Source organism: Carettochelys insculpta, chromosome 8, assembly GCF_033958435.1.
Source record: "Carettochelys insculpta isolate YL-2023 chromosome 8, ASM3395843v1, whole genome shotgun sequence".
Classification (NCBI taxonomy): domain Eukaryota; kingdom Metazoa; phylum Chordata; order Testudines; family Carettochelyidae; genus Carettochelys; species Carettochelys insculpta.
In genome coordinates, this window is record NC_134144.1 from 39,662,214 (window position 1) to 39,684,549 (window position 22,336).

General features: G+C 41.0%; 1 protein-coding gene across 12 annotated transcripts in view; it reads left to right on the forward strand.

Annotated features, from left to right (window-relative positions):
* LOC142016852 (sodium channel protein type 1 subunit alpha) overlaps positions 1-16,080 on the forward strand; it is a 120,588-nt gene extending 104,508 nt beyond the window's left edge. For all 12 annotated transcript variants that reach the window (XM_075001242.1, XM_075001241.1, XM_075001245.1 and 9 more), the window contains 5 exons: positions 1,687-1,740; positions 2,395-2,532; positions 7,901-8,005; positions 14,169-14,439; positions 14,903-16,080. In XM_075001242.1, coding sequence (XP_074857343.1) covers positions 1,687-1,740; positions 2,395-2,532; positions 7,901-8,005; positions 14,169-14,439; positions 14,903-16,080 — 1,746 coding nt within the window. The remainder of the gene's footprint in view (positions 1-1,686; positions 1,741-2,394; positions 2,533-7,900; positions 8,006-14,168; positions 14,440-14,902) is intronic.
* The last annotated feature ends 6,256 nt before the right edge of the window (positions 16,081-22,336 follow it).

The window sequence follows — 22,336 nt, forward strand, 5'->3', positions numbered from 1 at the left end:
TCCACTTTGTTCTTCAGTGTTTTAGTCACTTTTGATTGGTCTTTTTCATATGCTACTAACTGTACTGTACTTCTCATGCTACATGGGCAGAGTTTGATTTTCTGATAACTCCACTACTACCTAGGGCTACATTTAGACTGTCTTTGTAGTTTAAAATAATTTACACAGTTTGCACAACACAAATTGCATAAATCATTTTGAGATACTTTATTTCGAAGGTGGTGCAGCAAATGGCACCGAAGTTTGATATGAAGGCCTATTTTGAAGTGTCCGTTACCTCTCTCACATGAGATGTAGAAGAACCGGAATACTGTGCTTCAAATAGTGCTGCTACTTCAAGCATGGGGATAGGCTGCTGAATTGCTATTTTGGGATATATTTGTATTCCAAAATAGCAATCACAGTGTAAACATAGCCTAGGTTTCAAGAAACTAATGGGGTAGCTATCATCCTGGAACAGGGGGTTCCTCATTGTGAGCTAGGATCTGTGCCTGTTCTTATTTGGCAGAGGCAAGAAGGAATCTGACTGAAGCTTTGTTTAGCCAGGTGATGACGGATGGCACAAAAAAGATACAGAACTACTTGAATCCTCCACTTCACCTCTAGCATCATTGGATTAAATCTCATCATGGATGCTTACTTGAAGATGCTCTTCCTTTAATTCTCTTTGTCTGTAACAAAACAAAGCAGCAGAAGTGTAGCCCTTTAAAGACTAGCAAAATGATTTATTCGGTGAAGAGCTTTCGTGAGATAGACCCACTTCATCAGACTCTGTACTTATACATGTCAGTCTGTATTGGAAATTAAATTGATCTGATAAAGTGGGTGTGTCCCATGAAAGCTCATCAGTGAATAAAGCATTTTGTTAGTCTTTAAAGTGCTACATTTCTGCTGCTTTGTTTTGTTGGAGTACAGCCTGATACAGCTACCTCTCTGTTTCTCTTCATCTCTGTTAGGGTTTATGCTCAGAAGGGAGCAGCTGTAGAAGTCCATAAAATGCTATCACAAATGGTGCATCTCTAGTTTGTGCCAGATATATTACACATCTTCTGTTCAATGTTTTCTTCTTTCAGTTGTTTCCCAGAAAGGAACAAATATAAGTGACCAAACATGAATCTGAGAGAACAATTTTGACCATTGACAAAGCAGGAATTAGAGTAGGAGTAAGAGCCAGGGAAAGATTTACCTTGCTGAAGAGCTTAAACATTCTTGCTTTCTACTGGTTGCCATTTCGTTGACTGACATGACAATAAGGGACTATTTATTGCTTCTTGTTGGTGGCATCCACATCAGAGAAGACTATTTCTTAGTGCATGTAGGTGTTATATCTGTTCATCTGAATTTGCTGAACACGAATTCCATTAAAACAAATATTGTGCACTATCATTTGTCGTAGATTATTATGACGCATAAATAGATGATTACATAGTTATACTAATTGCTTACTATGCCACTGCTCATCTACAGATACAATGGTGGGATACCCATTAGTGTATCTGATAAGTAGCTCTAAAGAAAGCCAGGATATTCACTTGAACTAGAAATCTTTTATCAAAGATTTAAATGTGATATAAAGATTCCCGGTACTGTGTCCAGTGAATCAAAACAGTAATTTAAAATGTTGGACTGTAGTTATTTTCATGAACCCATATTTTTACACAGATATCAAACATGTCTCATTTACAGGCTACATTTAAAGGATGGATGGATATTATGTATGCAGCTGTTGATTCAAGAGCTGTAAGTACAATATATGTTCTAAAATCTTCTTTTATTTGTATTGACTTGGTGGTCTATGTTATAATACTTATATAAATATACAGAAAGAATTAAACAAAAATGAGTGAGCATGGAAAAATTCTGCTAAAAATGAACTATTTATTGTAAAATGATAGCAAATCTCCCATTAATGTCAATGGGTGGAGGGCAAAAATATATTAAATAATAAGAGTGTTAAGCAGGGGTGAGCAATGTTTTTACATTGGGCCCCTCTTTTCATCCCTGCAATTATCAGGGGCCCCCTAACCTGTCTAATGTAATCTAAACCAATGGAATTTTTGGTTTTGTCCATAGGGGAAAAAAAATTTTGGCATGTGTAAGAAAGCAAGTATGTAGAATGTAAAAACTTTAATAATTGATATATAAATGTGAATACACATATATAAAAACAGTAACATATTCAAACATTTTTAATGAGATGGATGAGCCTGAGACCCAGCAGACATGCCCTCCTTTTTGAAATTTCACACCTCGTCTAAGGGTGCCTTCTCCCCACTTTGGCACCCGTGTTAAGTTACTGTCCCAGGACAGAACTATTTTGCAGTTGGTGTTTTTTCAATGAATTGTTGACATATAATGTTAGTACTGATTTTTATTTTCAAAACTTGTTTGTAGGTACTGGATCAACCTAAATATGAAGACAACCTATATATGTATCTTTATTTTGTTATCTTCATCATTTTTGGATCTTTTTTCACCTTGAATTTGTTTATTGGTGTTATCATTGATAACTTCAACCAACAAAAGAAGAAGATAAGTATTAAAATGTCTCATCTCTGTCCTAGAGACAATATAAAGGCATTGCTTTGTTGAAGTCACAAAAAATATGGAATGATTGGCCCAAGGATTTAGTCTGATGAAACAATTGAAAAGCATTATTACATAAAATATTACCAAGATTGAGAATATTATAGCTTTATTGTAACCTAGGTGATGAATGAGATGCTTCCCCCTGCAGTTATTTAGTATCCTGTGCATGGATATTCTCTTCAGTGTTACTGGAGGGCTAGCACATTCTCACTCATGGCCACTTTCTACAAACTCTTTATGTGGCTGCACTGTTGGTTTAACACTTCATGCAAGCACTTATTATTTTCTCTCTTTTTTTTAAACTTTTTGGCTGAAAATTCTGGTCTTTCTCCATCTAAAGTTTATAATTTTAAAAGTGAAAAGATAATCTTCTGGGCTACTCTGAGGTATCCACTAATGCAAAACAATACATTATTTCTTTATGGAGTCACTAATGGCATTCATGGTGTGCCTCAGTGATCCTGAATCTTCTGGAAGGCCATGATGGCACTGAGCACTTGTGGATAGATTCACAGAAGGACATAAGCATCTATCTGCCACTTTAGGTACATAAATTCTAGCGTTGGGTCCCAATGGGAATCATAAAACCTGCTCAGCTGCTGTCACTCTTGTAGGCACCTAAACTTGCTTGGTGTCTGGATTTTTTCAATGGAAGTTCTCTATGGCCGTATGTTGTTACATTTGAGGATGCGTAATGCAGCCCCATACCAGGTGTCTGGATGCCCATGCCCCAGAACAATGCGTGAAGCAGGAGAAAAGAGGTGTTTGTGCACTTAACTTGTCTGCAAGGATCAATCCACTTGTGCTTAGAGCTCACCGACTGGATCAAGCTCCTACAAATGAGCTCACACAAAATGACGTGGAGGAGGGAAGAGAAAGAGAGGCCCTCCCTATGGATTTAGCCCAATGTTTATTAGTCATCTGGGATACGTGAGACCAAGGGTCAAGTATGCCTTCCCACCGCACCTGGGATCAGTAGAAAAAATGTAAACTGTGATGTGCAGTATACCACTGGATTATGGTCACTTTGATTTGGGGCTCCTTCTTTCTCCACTATTCCACTGTACAGAAGTAATCTTTAAAAGTCACTTGGAACAGATGGAGTGGACCCTGGGTCTTCTGACTCCCTAATGAGTGCTCATTCTTGCTCTCTTTTTCTCTCAATGTTTTTGGCCCAATGATTTTTTAATCATTTAACCAAAGTAGAATAGTTTCAAAAAGTGAGAATATGGGAGCCCCACACATCAGAATATTTCTTTGCCCAGGAGTTAGGAGACACACTTGAGAAATTATTTAAAAAAAAAAACACCATGGTTCAAATAGCTTCTCCTCATCAAGTTGAAAGGGGACTTGAACTGTGCAAAAAGTTGAGGGACACTCTCCTCTCCCAGCTTGCTTGCTCAAATGGCATGAGTTCCTAACAGAAAAAGAGAGGTTGCAGCAAAGAATCTTAAGCAGAAAGTGCCACCTCTCTATAACCTAGATTTAGACACCTATCTCCAAGAGAGGGACAGGGCTCCTTTAGTGCTTTTTACTGGCTATATTATGTGGACAGCTGCCAAACAATGCTGCCTTTTGTGAATCCCATTTGGAGGTGCCTCGCTCTTCCCAATCATTGTGCAGAGAACCTGTATAGTGAACTAAGGCTTTGTGAACTCCAGGGATTTTCTGGTTACCTAAAAGTTAAGTATGGCAACACTCAGCATCACTTCACCAAAGTTCATTTGTGAATCTTGCCTTTAGTGTCTTACACCATTATTGGTGTAAGTTCTACTGCACTGTTTGATAGTAAGTGTGTGGGAAGCTGACCTGTAAATCTACAGAACGCTTTCATGCTCTGAACTGAATATCTTTGTGGACCCTCCTACCATATACTGACAGATCCTAGTGTGCACTTGAGTAGAGCAGGTAACTTTTAATTCACAGTAACAGGTTCCACATGGATCCTGATTGCATGGAATTTTAATTAGCCATAGATTTACACTTCAGCTTACTGCACAGTGTTTGTCTAGATAAGCCATTGCTATCTGTTAGTCTTGTTAGCTTACATATTTATTACCAAACCATTCCCTTTCCAGTCAAAAATTGGCAATTTCATTTTATCTCATTGCATTCCTTTACTTTGCTTGGTGACGTGCCAACAGTGACCAGTTTGAAGAAGAGTTTCAAGAAGCATGCCTACAATTCAGAGATATTTCTGAATTATGATGCATACATATGCTGCCTCTTTTGTCTGGAGGAAACTCACCTCTCAAGAGATGTAAAGTCTGATAAGGTTTTTTCATTCCTCACGCCCTTTGAGGAAGGCTGTTGGAGAGAGCAGTAGATGAAGGCCCCACAATGGCTGTTTTCAACTTCTAACCTCTCCACCACTAGCCTCCTGAAGCCAGTCTTAACTCTGCCTAATAAGGATTCCACTACAATATCTAAATAGAAGCCAGATAGAACATAGGAGTTGAAAGAGGGAACTCTGGTTCTGAAGACATTAAAACCACACCGTTTAGCTCCAGTCAGTCTTTTCTAGGTCTGAACAATCATAGATGAAGGTTTCATCTTTTTTCAAGCCTCTCAAAGACCTTGGATCTCAATGCCACTATTTTATAATCTAAGTCAGAAAACCATTTCAATTCCAATACAGACACCTTAAGGACATTGAAGAATTCTGGTGCTGATACCTTGATGCTATCTACATCCTGGTTGCTGTTGACATTTCAGTAGTGCCTTAAGAAATGCTTTTACTGAGCAGAACTGACTTTTTGAGCTCATGTCAGATGCAAACTTTTTCTCCATAACTCTTCAGAAACATAGGAAGAAGAGGAAGTATGTTGAAAAATATTCCCCGGCATTGAGAAAGAAGGACCACAGAAAAAACTGGTAGTAGTATTTATCTTGGAAGAGCACCTATTGGGCATTTGCTCCTTTGGATCCTGCTGATTTCCTATTTCAACCTCTCCTCTCTGGTGCCAAAGACACCATCAACATCTCCTATTGATATAGATTTTGCCTTACCAGGACTGTTTCACTGGGCTCCTTTCACAGTTGTCTTTTCTTCCAAGGAATCCCAAAAGAAGATGGCTTGATTCATTGTTTCCCTGATTCCTTCCTACAGCTAATTTCTCCTCCCATATGAGGATTTATATAAAACCATTCCACTCCTGCCCTCTCCATAAAAAAAAAAAAAAAAAGTCAGACAGAAGGCCTGCCCATCAGGGAAAACTTTAGAGGAAAAAGTACTTAGTCATGGAGAAGGTGACCTGGGAAAGAGGAGACCTTCTGAAAGCGGAATGGTGAAACTCACAAGAGTAGAGGAGCTCTGCTGGGCCCAGGAGTAAGGGCAAAGAGCATGAAACTTCAGCATAGCCCAAGAGGGGCAGAAGAAATTGGCTTGGATATTTATTTGAATTTGCAGTTGGACTTTTATGACCCACAATCTTAGGAGGTGAGCTGTCTGGAAAGCTGGGTCATGGAAGACCCAGACATAGCTAGGCCAGCATACAGCCAACATATTTTCAACAGGGTGTTTTAGACCTGTGCAATGCAATTCTCCGCTGGTGGTGGGAGGACTGGCAGGCTGTGTGAATACTAGCAGGCACCCAAAGAACAGATCTGTAAGGCAAAGCTTCCGTGTTTGGGAGATACCCTTCCTGGCACACACTCCCAATTTTGATAGGTATGTCAAAGAACAGGCTCTACCATATTCCTCACTTCCAAACGACAAGGATTCAACAATAGACAAGTGGGTCCCAGCTATAGTAGAACTTGAGCTACTTGGAAATTTTTTGGCTAAACTTGCTTTCATCAACAAAGTTTTTCAGTTCCGGGATTAAATTTTTGGTTAGAGGGAAACTCTTTCCAGGTTCATGTCTCTGCATCTTCCACATCCCAGATGAGTGCCCTAATCACTAGGTGGTAGAATCAGTTTTTCTCCCTTGCCCAATGAATATTTATTTATACAAATGGAACAGGTCCACCAGGAGAACTTGAGAGGCCCACTCCAAAGTAGCTCACATAGCATGGTTCCTATAGCACTCATTAGGGGAGTGGAAAATGTAAATTCAAATCCCTGTTCTGAATCAGGCATAAGAGTTCTAGTTGGAACTCAGCACGTATACTCACGCAATATTATGACTAGATTTAGCTTCACAATTTGATGCCAGTTTTGGCAGAACTGTTTTACAATCTTTTTACTTGAGAATTCCATCTGAGCTACACTGAGTTTACCAGCCTCTAGCAATTGGAAACATGCCAAGGTTGCCTGAAGAAGAGAGATTACATACCAATAACTTGTTTCTGAATATTCAAACTCCTTGCTCACTTTCCCCTCTTCCTCATAGTTCCCTGCCATCTTAGACTGTAAGCTGATGTGATTGAGGGTCATACCTCTCTTACATAACCTTGGGACATGAACATTGGGAATGCAGAGACAAAGTTTTCCAGGAGGCTCAGGTTCATCGTGGTGAAGATAATTTGAATCCCATGACTATGAATATGGAGAGACATTCCTCAAAGAACTACAGTTTCTGGCAAGTCTCCTCTTTTCACCTCTAAGGACTTGTGTCAAAGTCCTTCTCTTCCTTCATTTTACACTAGAAATATCCAGATCTGTAAGCATTATTGTCACAATTAAGAAGGGTGAAGGACATAGGGTGCAGGGAAGAGTAAAACTGACAAAAACAGGGGTAAGTAATTGTCTCTTGTCCTTTCTCCCTTCCTTATTAAATAAAAGAAAATATACAGAATTGTATGGGACTATCACAAGTGGTAGATAAAATTCATTAATTAAATCTCCGTGGTCTGAGAAAATCGGTTTCACATTGGAATGGGATATGAAAGAGTGAGAATTGGTCTAGATAGCAACATTAGAACTGTCCATAATTATTGCTTCACACCTTTGTGCCACAAAGGTGGGTATCTTACTCACTGTGCCTTCACACTGAAAGAGGTTGGGCAATTTACCCATTCATCTGTGTGGAAGAGCTTGGCTTTGATCACCTGCCTAATATTGACAGAATGCTAGTGCTTTGTCTATGATATACTGGGAGCTGAAACTAAAACATCAAGACCTTAATAGTTAATTACATCCTATTACTTCACGCCTTTAGTGCACGTCAGTATTGAACTCTGCAGAGAGCCAATGAAAAATTAGCTCATACTATGTCATCTTTGATCTTCTAGTGAGAATGTATAACATGTTTCTGGGATAAAATAAAAGGTTATTACAGACACTTATTTTCCTTTTACTCCATTTTCTCTTTTGAATACAAATAAAATGTCAATATGGTTATAACCAGTTTTGATTTCATTTCCTTACTTTGGAGGCCAAGACATTTTTATGACAGAAGAACAGAAAAAATACTACAATGCAATGAAAAAGCTAGGATCCAAAAAACCACAAAAACCTATACCTAGACCAGGGGTAAGAATGTTACCTTAATTTAAAAATTTTAAATATATATATATATATATATATAAGCTTGTAAACAATTTATTTAAAGTTCACACTTGTGAAAAGACTACACGTGTATAAAATTCATGTACAAGTTTTCGTTAAGGAAAGTAAAACTGGAAAATTTAAACATACTAAGGAAAGTACCTTTTCCCGATGCTACCATTTTTTTCTTTTTATGTATTATGGAAAAAAGTACAAGATCCTAGAATCAAAATGCTACTATATGCCCCATTCCTGTAAATAATAATTATTAATTAATTTTGCCATACTGTCTGCTTTCATTGTGGCAGTTCTAAGAAGCAAAATCTGTCAGTTCACTCAACAGTAAAGAATATGCATTTATTGAGGTTGGATTTTCAAAGGAGTTTGAGGGATTTCGATGCCAAATCCTAGGAAAATTCAATGGGGGTCAGTTGTCTAAGTCTTGTATGATCCTTTGAAGTTGCTATTATATTTTAACGTGTTCCAGGTGGAGTTTGTGGAAACATCTGTAAAGTTATCTATCAAATCCAAAAGACAGTTACCAGTTCTGTAACTGGTGTTCTTCGAGATGTGCTGCTCATGTCCATTCCAAATTGGGTGTGCAGGGGCGCACGCCCAGTTGCCAGAAGCTTTTTGCCCTTGCCAGTAGCCATAGGGTTGGTGCAGCATCCCCTGGAGTGGTGCCAATATGGCAGCCAATATATGCACTACTCAACCCCCACCCTCTGCTCAGTTCCTTCTTGCCGGCTACTCTGACAGCGGAGAAGGCGGGAGGGTTTTAGAATAGACATAAGCAACACATCTCGAAGAACACCAGCTACAGAACAGGTAACTGTCTTTTCTTCTTCGAGTGATGACTCATGTCCATTCCAAGTTGGGTGAATACAAGCCAGTGCCTAGGAGGTGGCATTGGAGCCCCAAACAGACTACAGGACAGCCCTGCCCACCACAGCATCTTCCCATGTGTGCTGTGTCCAAGTGTAATGTGCTGTAAATGTATGAATTGAGGAACAGGTGGCTGCCCTACAGATGTCGTGGATAGGCACCTGCGCCAAATATGTGACAGACGATGCCTTCACTCTCATGGAGTGTGCCCTGACTGGTGGGGGAGGACTACCCCGTGAGCTTGTAACACTCCTTGATGCACATCACTATCCAGGAGGAAATCTGCTGGGAGGATACTGGAAAGCCCTTCATTCTATCAGCAACTGCCACAAAGAGTTGCTTCATTCTTCTAAAGGGCCTATTCCTATCCATATAGAAGGCCAGCTCAGGGAGGCATGGGGTTTTGGGTAAAAAACTGGTAGGGAAATGTCTTGGTTAACATGAAATGCAGATTCCACCTTAGGTAAAAACACGGGGTGAGGTCTCAGCCTGACCTTACCTTTGTTGTCTGTATTGACGGGGACACAATGTCCCGTCAGATTGGCCTTGAAAGAAACGCATGCTAGTCTGATGGCCCTGAGCTCCCTCATATTTATGTGGAGCTGAAGGTCCGACACACTCAAAAGACCCTGGGTTCGTAGCTGACCCAGGTGCGCTCTCCATCCCAGGTTCGAAGCATCTGTTACTAGGGAAAGTGAGGGCTGCTGAGGGGCAAAGGGGACTCCTGTGAGGACGATCCCCTTATTTAACCACCAGTGCAGGGTCAACAAAGTCGATGTCGGCACCATAACCACCAAGTCTAAACTGTCTCTTACAGGGTGATATACCAATGACAGCCATAGCTGTAGAGGACGCATCCTTAACCTGGTATGCTGTACCACGAAGGTGCATGCTGCCATGTGACCCAGCAAATGCAGACAGCACCTGGTTGTCATGGTGGAAACTACTAGGATGTCTCAGATGATGGCCCCTAGGGACCTGAACCTGTCATCCGGCAGAAATGCCCTGGCACATCTGGTGTCCCATCATGCCTCTAAAAACTATACTGACTGAGAAGGGACCAACACCAACTTTGCCTCATGGATCATGATACCAAGGCTTACAAAGGTGTGACGGATCAACTGTACATGCTGTATCACGTGCTCCCTGGAATGACTCTTGACTAGCCCGTTGTCCAAGTATGGGAACGGCTGCACCCCCTGCCTGCGTAGGTGAGCTGCTATTACCACCATGGATTTGGGGAGGACCTTTGGGGCCACAGACAGACCGAAAGGCAGGACTGTGAACTGATAATGGTTCCCATCTGCCAGGAACCTGGGAAACCTCTTGTGAGGAAGATAGACTGAAATATGTGTCCTGTAAGTCAACAGCTGTGAACCAATCCCCCCACTACAGCATCGGGCGTATGAGACCCAGGGATATCATGCAGAATTTTATCTTTTTCACAAACTCGTTGAGACCTCTTAGGTCCAGAATGGGTCTCAAGCCCCACTTTGGTTTCAGAATTAGGAAATACTGGACATAAAACCCCTGTCCCCTGAACCTGGGAGGAACTTCTTCTGTGGCCCTAGAACCCAAGAGGAATCTTGTGAGAGGGGTCCCTGAAGAGGGACAGGGAAGGAGGTTGGGATGGGGGGTGGTATGAAGAAAACTGAATGCATATCCCCTCTCTACTGTACACTGGACCCACCGGTCTGTGGTGATGCTGCATCATATATGGTAAAAGGGGGTTAGGCAGAACAAAAAAAGTGGGCATGCTGGAGTGGGTGAAATCAACTCGATGCTCCCAATCATGCCATCAAAAATGAGTCTTGGGATCCTGTGGGCCCTTTTGGTAGCCTTGAGGTTGTTGGCCTGAATGGTACCTGCCCGTCCTCTTCCGCCTTCTACCGCCATCCCTTTGTAGCTGCAGAAACTGTCTTTGCTGAGGACGGGGGGTTAAAATGCCTGCATTGGCTGGCACGTGTGTGCAGGCCCAAGGAGCGGAGGGTGGCCCTAGAGTCTTTTGGACTATGCAGTCTTTTATCTCTCTTATCTGAAAATAGGGCAGGACCATCAAAGGGGAGGTCCTGGATCATCTGCTGGACTTCATGAGGCAGGGTGAAAACCTGCACCCAAGCCCCCCTGCACATTGCCATTCTGGAAGCCATAACCCTCATGGCAGCATCCGCAGCAACCAATGCTGTGTGCAGGGCCGCCCTTGAAATCAGTTTGTTCTCCTCCACTAAGGCTGTGAAGTCCTGCTTGACTTCGTGTGGCACCATCTCAGAGAACCAAGACAGGGTGCTGACTGTATTATAAGCACACCTGCTAACCAGAGCCTGCTGGTTAGCAATTCTTAATTGCAACCCAGCCGTTGAATTGACCTTCCTCCCATAGAGGTCCAAGCATTTAGCTTCTTTATTTTTCAGGGAGGGATCCTGGAATCCTTGGCACTCTCTATGGTTAGCAGCATCCACTACCAGGGAGTCAGGTGGGGGTGCCTTGGGATGGAACAAAGTACCATTTCTCATTCCTATGGGCTGTAGGAAGGACGGAAGTGGAGGTTTGCCAAATCTTTTTAGCCCTAGTGGCAATTGTTTTGATTATGGGCAGAACCACCCTGGTGGGGCCTGCAGAGGACAAAATGCCCATGATAGGGTCCATTTCATTCCGGACCTCCTCCATTTGCACCTCCAAGTTTTGAGCCACTCCCCTAAGGAGCTGTTGAAAAGCCTGCCATCCTCCAATACAGGTGAGGATGATGAGCCTGCTACCACGTCATCTAGGGAGGAAGAAGATGATAGCCCTTGTGCCTCCATTTGGAGGGGAAGGGCAGTAGTGACCTGTGCAGGCACTTGGTCCCCCATGGAAATTATGGGCAAACCGGGGGATGGGCACTGTAGGCGGAGCTGGCATGGGCACTGGCTGGCCAGAAAACCCTGCTCAGGTGGCACAAATGGCACCATTACCGCTCCCTGCACTTGAATCGGTGCTGATGCCTGGGCTGCTGCTGGCCCCATCAGCACCGGACGTACAATTATGGATGGCACAGCCACTGAAGGGGTCCAGTCCTGCTGCAACGGTGCTGACAACGGTGCTGAAGTTGATGCTGACAAAGTAGACCCAGGCAGCTCCACGATGACCATCACTTCCTGTCTTCGTTCCAGTGGTGGGGTGACCTTCTTGCAGTGCTGCCAGTTGTTGGAGCACTTGCTTTCTCTGCTCAAATCTTTAGCTAGGAGCCTATTACAGTGGAAATAGTTCTTGAAGAAGCATAAATAGCTTTGGTACTTGATTGGCTTAGGGTTTTAACTAATACCTGAGGCGGGGCCTTCCGTCCCTCTCGGCACTGGGGAATGCCTGGCTCCCCAGTCTTCAAGATTTGTTCAAAATGCGGCAAACTTATGCCAAAAGTGACCCCCATTCAGCCTGCACAATTTGCTTGGGGAAGGAGACTTGTGTGCTTGCTGTCCAATTTGCAAGGCCTTTAAACCCAGAACTTTGAAAAATAGGACCTCACACCTTAAAGGTCTCTTAAATGGAGGCAGCTTGTAAGCCTAAAGAGTCTCCAGCAGGAGCAGAGAGTGGAGCCTCCTCAGTGCAAAGTGTGCCAGCGCCATCAACCATGGTGCCACCTAAGGACTCCTGGCACTGAGAGCATGTACAGACACTGTTGCCTTCTTGGCGCCATAGGAGTCAATCTCCAGTGCCGATGAAGAGGAGGAAGCACGAGAGGCATCGCTCGCTGAAGTCAAAGCAGGGCAGCCTCAAGTCCAAGGCTCTGGCACACACTGCTGAAGGGCAGGAGTTGCGTCCGTTGAATCTGTTGTGGAGCGGGAGCCCACAGGTGCTGGATTTGCCCTCAATGCCAGTGTCATTTTGAGTGGTGCCAGGTCCTTCTCCACCCATGGAGGACAGGCACAGTATTGATCAAGGCTCATATATGTGACACCGATGCCAAACCCTGCACTCACGTCGATGCTGGCACTGACATCATATTCAGTGCTGAGTGCTCCAGTGCTGACCCAGCAGTCTGGGGGCTAGTTTCAGGTGCCCTCCAGCACTGTCCTCAGCATGCATGCCATCAGCACCAACTCTGATGTCCCCGCTGTGGTCATCTGCTTTTGAATCAGTGTTGGACTCCTCCTACTTGAGCTTTGGACTGCGTGGGAGCTTGAAAAGGTAACACATAACCATTGCAGGCAATGCAGTTGTCGCTCGGATGATACAGATTGGCCACTGACTTTGCAGGCAACTGAGCAGTAGCCCTTCTGGACCCCATGGGAATTTCATAAGGATCAGGGCCAGGCTGGGAGGGGAGGGGGGCAGCTGTTGGCAGTGCATATATTGGTTGCCATATTGGCAACACTCTAGGGGGCACCGCACCGCTCCTATGACTACTGATTAGGGCAAAAACTTCTGGCGACTGTGTGCGCCCGTGCACACCCAACTTTGAATGGACATGAGCAATCATTTGAAGAATTGAAGAAGAACTGTAATTTCCTAATTTCAATTGCTTATAACTTTGCCAAACTTTTTATTGTTTGGGTTAATTCTCATGCTTTCTCCCTAGCTCAGGCTGAATTTCTCTGGCAAGTGTCATCAAAAATTACACACACCATTTCCAGAGTTTGGGTGGCAAACAGGAAGATTTACCAATACTACATAATTTGTCCAATAATTTGTTGAAGAACTCTAATATTAGAAAGAAATCTAAGGTTACAAAGTCAACCACTCAAAAATAGAGACAACAGAATCATGCAACCTTAACTCCCCTCGCTTTGTTCATATGCATGAGATAGTGTTTAATTACATGATCACAATCTGGTTGTCTACACAAACTCTTCCTCAGAGATCCATTTGGAGCACAGAACGAACAGTGAATTCTACTATTTAAGGTGGTAAGTTGTGACCCAGTAGAGTTAAATTCTTTTCCAGTTTGCTTCAGAATTGCTGAGTGATGCTAGGAGATATCTCAATTTTACAGGGACAGTCCTAATATTCGGGGCTTTGTCTTATAGAGATACTTATTACCACTCAGCCTCTGTCCCAGGTTTTCACCCTTGTTAAGTAGTCACCTTAGATGCCAGGCAAGACTATCACAATATGTCCATTCAAGGGAACTGAATTAAGCTTTACTACTTGCATTATTTATTTGACAAGGTTGCCTTTTTAATGAAGTTATGTACTTTTCATTACTAAGATGTTTTCTTACCTTCTTCCAGTATAAAGTAGAATAGAAAACTAATTGTAAGGTGTCCATTGAATTTTCCCCTCTCAGAACAAATTCCAAGGCATGGTATTTGATTTTGTGACAAGACAAGTGTTTGATATTGGCATCATGATTCTTATCTGCCTCAACATGGTCACCATGATGGTAGAAACAGATGATCAGAGTGAAGAGATGCAAACTATTTTACAGCGCATTAACCTGGTGTTTATCGTCCTTTTCACTGGAGAATGTGTTCTGAAACTGATTTCACTCCGTTATTACTATTTCACGATAGGCTGGAACATTTTTGATTTTGTGGTTGTCATTCTCTCCATAGTAGGTAAGAATTATTTTTTGAATTAAAAAGCAGCTAAAATAAGAGGAAGGTGAAAATGTACTTAGGGTGCTTTGTATTTAGCTTTTGCTATTACAGTGCTTGCAACAAAGTAGTTTAGGTTTTCATTTCCTGTAATTTTGTGTATAATACTCATCAGACCTCTTGTGTTCACTCTTCATCACAGTATTTGATTATATTAGGAACAATTCATATGAGAAAATTGAAAAGAACATCATCTATCATTCTCAGTGCTCAAAACTACACATTACCCTCTCCTCAAACTATCAGAGATGTTTTACATAAGATACAATATATTAAAAACAAAGTTGAACCTATTCAGTATATTTATTTGATATAGGAACCTTTTGTAACCCTCCATCTTTTTGATACTGTAATAAATTAGCTGACTAGATTAAATTGCTGTAAAATATTTCTCCCTTATTTACTAGCTGTTTTGTTTTCACAGGTATGTTTCTAGCAAAGGTGATTGAAAAATATTTTGTGTCCCCCACCTTGTTCAGAGTTATCCGACTTGCCAGAATAGGTCGAATCTTGCGTCTCATTAAGGGAGCTAAGGGGATTCGCACTCTGCTGTTTGCTTTGATGATGTCTCTTCCTGCTTTGTTTAACATTGGTCTCCTGCTTTTCCTGGTCATGTTTATCTATGCTATATTTGGAATGTCCAACTTTGCCTACGTTAAGAGGGAAGCTGGGATTGATGACATGTTCAACTTCGAAACTTTTGGCAACAGCATGATCTGCCTATTTCAAATAACCACATCAGCTGGCTGGGATGGTTTGTTAGCACCAATTCTTAACAGTGGAGAACCGGACTGTGATCCTAATAAACCTCACCCAGGAAGCTCTGTTAAGGGAGACTGTGGTAACCCTTCCGTTGGGATTTTCTTTTTTGTCAGTTACATTATCATCTCATTTCTAGTTGTAGTAAATATGTATATTGCTGTTATTTTGGAGAACTTCAGTGTTGCTACAGAAGAAAGCGCTGAGCCCTTAAGCGAAGATGACTTTGAGATGTTCTATGAGGTTTGGGAAAAATATGATCCAGATGCAACACAGTTCATGGAATTTGAGAAACTCTCTGATTTTGCCGCTGCACTTGATCCTCCTCTTCATTTACCAAAACCAAATAAAGTTCAGCTTATTGCAATGGATCTGCCCATGGTGAGTGGTGACAGAATTCACTGCCTTGACATCTTGTTTGCTTTTACAAAGCGTGTTTTGGGGGAAAGTGGAGAGATGGATGCACTTCGAATACAAATGGAAGATCGGTTTATGGCATCCAATCCTTCAAAAGCCTCATATGAACCAATTACAACCACGTTAAAACGAAAACAAGAGGAGGCATCTGCTGTCATTATTCAGCGAGCTTTCAGGCGTTACCTTTTAAAACGAACAGTAAAACAGGCTTCCTTTGTATACAACAAAAATAAAATCCAAGGAGCGGTTAGTCAATGTATCAAAGATGAAATTCTTATTGACAGGTTAAATGAAAATTCATTTACAGAGAAAACAGACATGACCACCTCAACAGCAATTTGTCCACCTTCCTATGATCGTGTAACAAAGCCAGTCAAAGAAAAACATGAAAAGGAAGACAAAGATGTCAGAAAGAAGGAGAAATAAAATGCAAGCAAACAATTTTTTTTGTGTGAAAAGTTGTTTGCAGCCTGTGATTGTGATGGGTTTGCATCTACAGGACTCCTGTTGGAGGTCTATGCCAAACAGACAGTTTTTACAAATATATTGTATACCTAAGGACAGTGCCTATAACAAGACATTGACCCCTTGTCAGTTAACTGTGACTATAAAATGGGGAAACAACCTTGATTGGAGGTTATTATTTTCACTACCAGCTGACACTGCTGAAGAGGAGAGAAAAAATGGCTATTCAGAGCGTAGAGCCAGTGAAAGGGATGCAAACCAGTAAATGTTTGTGTGTTTAGCATAAAACAATAAAGTAACTGTACCCACTTTTTGCATTTCAACTGCCACATTTGTCATATTTTTTACAAAATCTGTGTTGGTGGATTCATCTTTTTTTTAAATCATATGTTTATTATATGTAACTATTTTTGTAAATGGGGTTTATGTTGGGGTAGGGGGTTAAGTATTACTTTACAGGTATGAGGACCAGGTGTTCTATAATATCACTCTCTAATATACACACACAAATTATTTGCATGAAGGCATGCTGCACTTATACATCATGCATGAAAAAACATTAAGTCACAGAGAACAACAGTTTTTAACTACTCAGTCTTTCTGGGAGGGAGTAAAAAATTCTGCGGTGCTTAATTAACGTATTCATGTTGTGTTTATATGCCTGTAAAGTTCTCTAATCCACAAGAACAGAATAGATGGATTATTTTTACACAGACCATTAAATCTCAGCAAGTGCAAACTTCATTGTAAGGTCTGGAGTTAAAGGTTTTATGTCTTTGTCTAATGGCTTGTTGTATAAAAATATTAAAACAATCTACGCTAGGAAAAAGAATTGGCCAACCCTCCCCCGCCCCGCACACACACACCAAAAAACAAAAACAAAAGCAAACCATCACCACCAACAAACAAAACAACAATCCATTTATAAAATTGTTCTTCTTTATCCCACAGTATTGTTTGGCCATCTTCAGCTCTCAGTAAGGTTGACATTATATATGTTAATGAAAAGCCCTCTGTTATGTAAATAGCAATTTTACCATGTGGTGCATGTTTGAGCAAAAAAGTAATGACATGAGCACATTTATTGCATCAAATATGTACCACAATAAATGTTGTGTGCAAGCTTTCAACAGGTAAAATTATGTATTCTCTACCATTATAGATAGTTTGGATGCTATCAATGCATGTTTACACTGCCTATGCTGCTGTTCTTTCAACAGTCTGGAATTCTTAATTATGGGAAGCCATACATCAGAGATAAAAAGAAACAAATTTTTCAACAAGACCTCATTTCTTCACATCATTAAGCAATAGTTTGCACCTAATTTAAGAGCTTTTTTTGTTTTAAATTTGTAAATCTTAAGTGAAAATATATGGTGTAAAGCCAAACTGTACAGATGTGTTGCAAACTGCTAAACCTGTTGAAAATAATGTGGTTAGAATTTTATAAGCAAATATAAATATTGTAAAAACATTTTATTTTATTTTTCACATTATGTACATAAAAAAAGAGATGAATTTTATCTTCAGGTTGATGTCACAGCCATTTTTATTACTTTCTGACCATAGCACTTTTTCATGGAAGAACTTCAGAAAATAAGAAATGAAGACCAGAATAGGAAGTTGTAGGTTTCTGCTTTTTAATTATATTTGAAAACATTTCCAAATTAAATAATCTGATAATTTCTGCAAAATTTATTTGATTACAAAAGGCTGCATTTTTTGCTTTGGAAAAGGATGCAAAGTTTTGTTTGAATTTCTAGCACTGCCTGCATCAAAATTTTAAAATACCTTTTTTTTTTGTTCAGTGTTTATTTACATATATTCTTTTTGATTCATGCTGCATTACAACTATTGTGAATATAATCTGGGTCCACAATATTTTTTCACAAAAAAAAGTAGTAAAATTGTATAATAAAACAGAACAGGACATTTTATGTTTCTTACACAGAAAAATTACATATAAACTCCTTTTATTAAAACTATTGACTTATACTGTATTAGTGAACTGCATGCAGGAAGATGCTATTACCCTAATGCTAAACAACATTACTAATGCGCCAAAATAATAAAGATTACATTTTTATTGTATTCCTTGTCTGTGTTTATTAACTAAAATTAATATAACATCAAAGGTATTATTCTCTAGCGCACGGTGATTTGACCCTTATATAATTACAACCTGGTGGTCCTTGTTATCAGTCTAAAATCTCTTACTGTCACTGGGCTGTGCTGCCACTGATAAAGTTCACAGGATCTTGTAATAAAATAAAGTTACAAAATACAAGAGATAATATTTGGTATGAGGGAACATATCTAATATGAATAGCAACTTGATTAAGATTATAATGACAAAATTATTTTTATATAATACTCTACATCTTTGAGTAACAGAGAGAAAGCTGTGGTAGTCTATATACTATCCAATCAAAAAAGCAGTCCAGTAGCACTTTAAAGACTAAAATTTATTAGGTGATGAGCTTTTGTGGAACAGACCCACTTCTTCAGATCATAGCCATACCAGAACAGACTCAATATTTAAGGAACAGAGAACCAAGAATAGTAATCAAGGTTGACAAATCAGAAAAATATTATCAATATGAGCAAATCAGAGTGTAGAGAGGCAGAAGGTGGGGGGGGAGGAGTCAATAATTAGATTAAGCCAAGTATGCAAAAGGGCCCCTATAATGACCTAAAAAATTCCCATCCCGGTTCAAACCACGTGTTAATGTGTCAAATTTGAATATAAAAGAGAGTTCAGCAGCCTTTCTTTCCAAAGTGTTGTGAAAATTCCTCTTCAGCAAGACGCAACCTTTCAGGTCATTAACAGAATGGCTCACTCCATTAAAGTGATGAATGACCGGTTTGTAGATCAGGAGTGTTTTTATGTCTGTTTTATGCCCATTAACTCTTTGTCTAAGAGAGTTTGAAGTCTGTCCAATATACAAAGCATCTGAGCATTGTTGGCACATGATGGCATATATGATGTTAGTTGAGGAACGTGAGAATGTGCCCCAATTCTGTGAATAACCTGGTTAGGTCCAGTGATGGTATCTCCAGAATAGATATGTGGACAAAGGTGGCAATGGGCTTTGTTGCAAGCAAAAGTTCCAGGACTGGTGTTCCTGCAGTATAGACTGTGGTTGTAGATGAGAATCCTCATAAGGTTGGGAGAGTGTCTGTAGGAGAGAACGGGCCTGTCCTCTAGGGCCTTCTGGAGTGTGGCATCCTGATTAAGGATAGGTTGTAGGTCTTTAATAATTCACTGCAGTGGTTTGAGTTGGGTGCTGTAGGTAATGACCAGTGGTGTTCTGTTCTTGGCTTTTTGGGGCCTATCTTGGAGTAGCTGGTCTCTGGATATTCGTCTGGCCCTGTCAATTTGTTTTTTTACTTCTCCTGGTGGATAATTCAGGTTCATGAATATTTGGTAAAGATCTTGTAGTTTTCAGTCTCTGTCAGTAGGATCAGAGCAAATGCGATTGTACCTAAGGGCTTGACTGTAAACAATGGATCTAGTTGTGTGTGCAGGATGGAAGCTAGAAGCATGTAGGTAAGTATAGCGATCAGTGGGTTTCCAGTAGAGTGTGGTACTGATCAGGCCATCCATCATTTGTACTGTAGCATCCAGGAAATGTATCAATTACGTGGAGTAAGTTGAGGCATAAGTTGATGGTGGGGTGCAGGTTGCTAAAGTCTCTGTGAAATTCTTCTAGCATCTCTATACCATGGGTCCAAATCATAAAGATGTCATCAATGTATCATAAGCAGAGAAGGGGTAATAGGGGACAAGAGCTAAGGAATCATTCCAGGTCAGCCATAAATATATTAGCATATTGTGGGGCCATGTGGGTGCCCATAGCAGGTCCACTAATCTGGAGGTATAAATTGTCCCCAAATGAGAAATAATTGTGGGTGAGAACAAAGTTAGAGAGGTCAGACACCAGATTGGCTGTGGTGACATCAGGGATGTTATTCCTGATCACTTGTAATCCGTCTTTGTGTGGAATATTAGTGTACAGAGCCTCTACATCCATGGGGGCAAGGATGGTGTTGTCAGAAACTTTTCTGATGGTTTGTAATTTCCTCAGGAAATCAGTGGTGTCTCAGAGACAGCTGGGAGTGTTGGTGGCAGAGGTTTGAGGAGGGAGTCCACGTAACTGGATAGTCTGGTGGTAAGGGTGCCAATGCCCAAAATGATAGGGTGTACAGGGTTTCCAGGTTTGTGGACTTTGGGAAGTAAACAGAATAATCCATGCTGCGGATCAGATGGAGTGTCTGAGTGAATAAGGTCCCAAGTAGCAGCAGGGAGTTCCTTAAGTAGTAGTTGTAATTTCTGTTTGAATTCCAAATTGGGATCAGCGGAGAGAGGTCTGTAAAATTTGGTGTGGGAGAGTTGTCTGGCTGCCTCCTGTTCACAGTCTGACTTATTCATGATGACAACAGCATCCCCTTGTTGATTATAATGGCTGGGTTATTTCTGGGACTCTGGACAGCATAGCATTCGGCATAGTTGAGATTGTCTCATTTGGTATTGTTTGTGTATAATGTCAGTCTGAGCACAGTTGCAGAACCATTGTATGTAGAAATCCATACTTTCACTATGACCGTCAGAGGCAGTCCACATAGTGTTCTTCTTCTTTTGGTGTTGGTAGAGGCGGGGTTGAGAGAGTCAGACTGTTGTTGATAGGTGTGTTGGGAGACTTCCTTTAGACGGTGAAAGAAAGCTTCAAGGTCATCACAGAATTGTATTAAGTTCATGGAGGAAGTGGGGCAGAAGGAAAGACCCCGGGATAAGAGAGACTCTTCTGCTGGGCTGAGTTGGTAGCTGGAAAGGTTAACAATTGTTAGTTGAGCTGTCGTTGTAGTTGTAGTTGTAGTATCCTGAGATATGAAGTGATTTAGAAAAATTATTCTCTTTTCTCTCTGGTAGGAAGTGGAAATGTGTTTTATAAATTTCTTGTCTAGTGCAAGTAAAACCTCGTTCTGTGGGGTCTTGGGTGGATGCATGATTGTTGATGAGAATTTCAAGTTCAGAGAGTTCATTTTTAATCATCTTTCATTTATTGTAAAGGATTTTGATCAAGTGGTTCCTCAGTTTCTTAGAGAGTGTGTGGCATAGATGCTTGCTGTAGTTGGTGTAGTATGTTGACTGTAATGGGTTCTACTTCTTTTATAGCTCTGCAGGTATTTTTTTCCTTTCAAATGGCCTGTTCCTGGCACCCTTACTCAAGGTGAGTAGTTGAAGAGCTCAGTGGCCAAAATACACTCTCTCATAGCTGTGGGTATCTGCAGGGGTGGGAAAGCAGTTTCCCTTAGGCCAACATATCCCTATCCTGCGTATGCTGGTGGAGAATAGGGTCAACTTTGGCTTGATCTCACAGGAGAATTAGCAACCCAACTGTCCCAGTAAAGGTGACCCCCTCTCATGTGGCACCATCAGGACCTAACTGGTGCTGGACCAGAGAATTTGTCGAACCATGAGAGATCAATATTGAAGTGAGTGGTATCTTTATTTTTATTTCACTGAGGCAAAGAAACAGAAGAACATTTGTCGTGCTGATTATTAATGTATGACTGTAGGTGCAATATAAGTCTGCACCTACACAAGAGTTATCAGCTTTCTTCATAACAAAGGGTTAGTGTTGTTATACAAATTTATTGTATTGACCTTCGGCAATAAGTAGATAAAGCATAAAAGCATACTTACATGTAGCAGCTTTACCAGCACAACCATTGATTACTAGTCTCTTAAAAATTTAGGGGTAATTTAGAGCTAAATAACAGCACAGAACGCTGCGAGCCAGGACTGGTGGCTGAAAACAAATTATGGGACTGGGGAAGACTTGGCCACACCCACGATAAGCAGACATCCAGTTAACTGAAATCATGTGGACCACGAATGTTGCTGGACCAGAGAGTGGCAGACTAGAAAGGTTCATCCTGTGCCACGTGTCATATATAGACCTGTCTCAGTGCGCTTCAGTCCCAACCTGAACAAGAAAGGAGCAATTGCATTTAATATGGCGACAAAGAAGATTCTTATTGCACTCCACATGAGAGATCTGGGGGCAGAAGTATGACTGCACAACGATAACCCCTGGGACCTCTCAAAAAGAAAGGAAAGATGCCCTGGGAGCAGAGCCCCATCCATTATTGCCATGGACTATGCATGTGTCAGCCACCTTTCAGGAGCCACAGTTGACAGATCTGATAATTT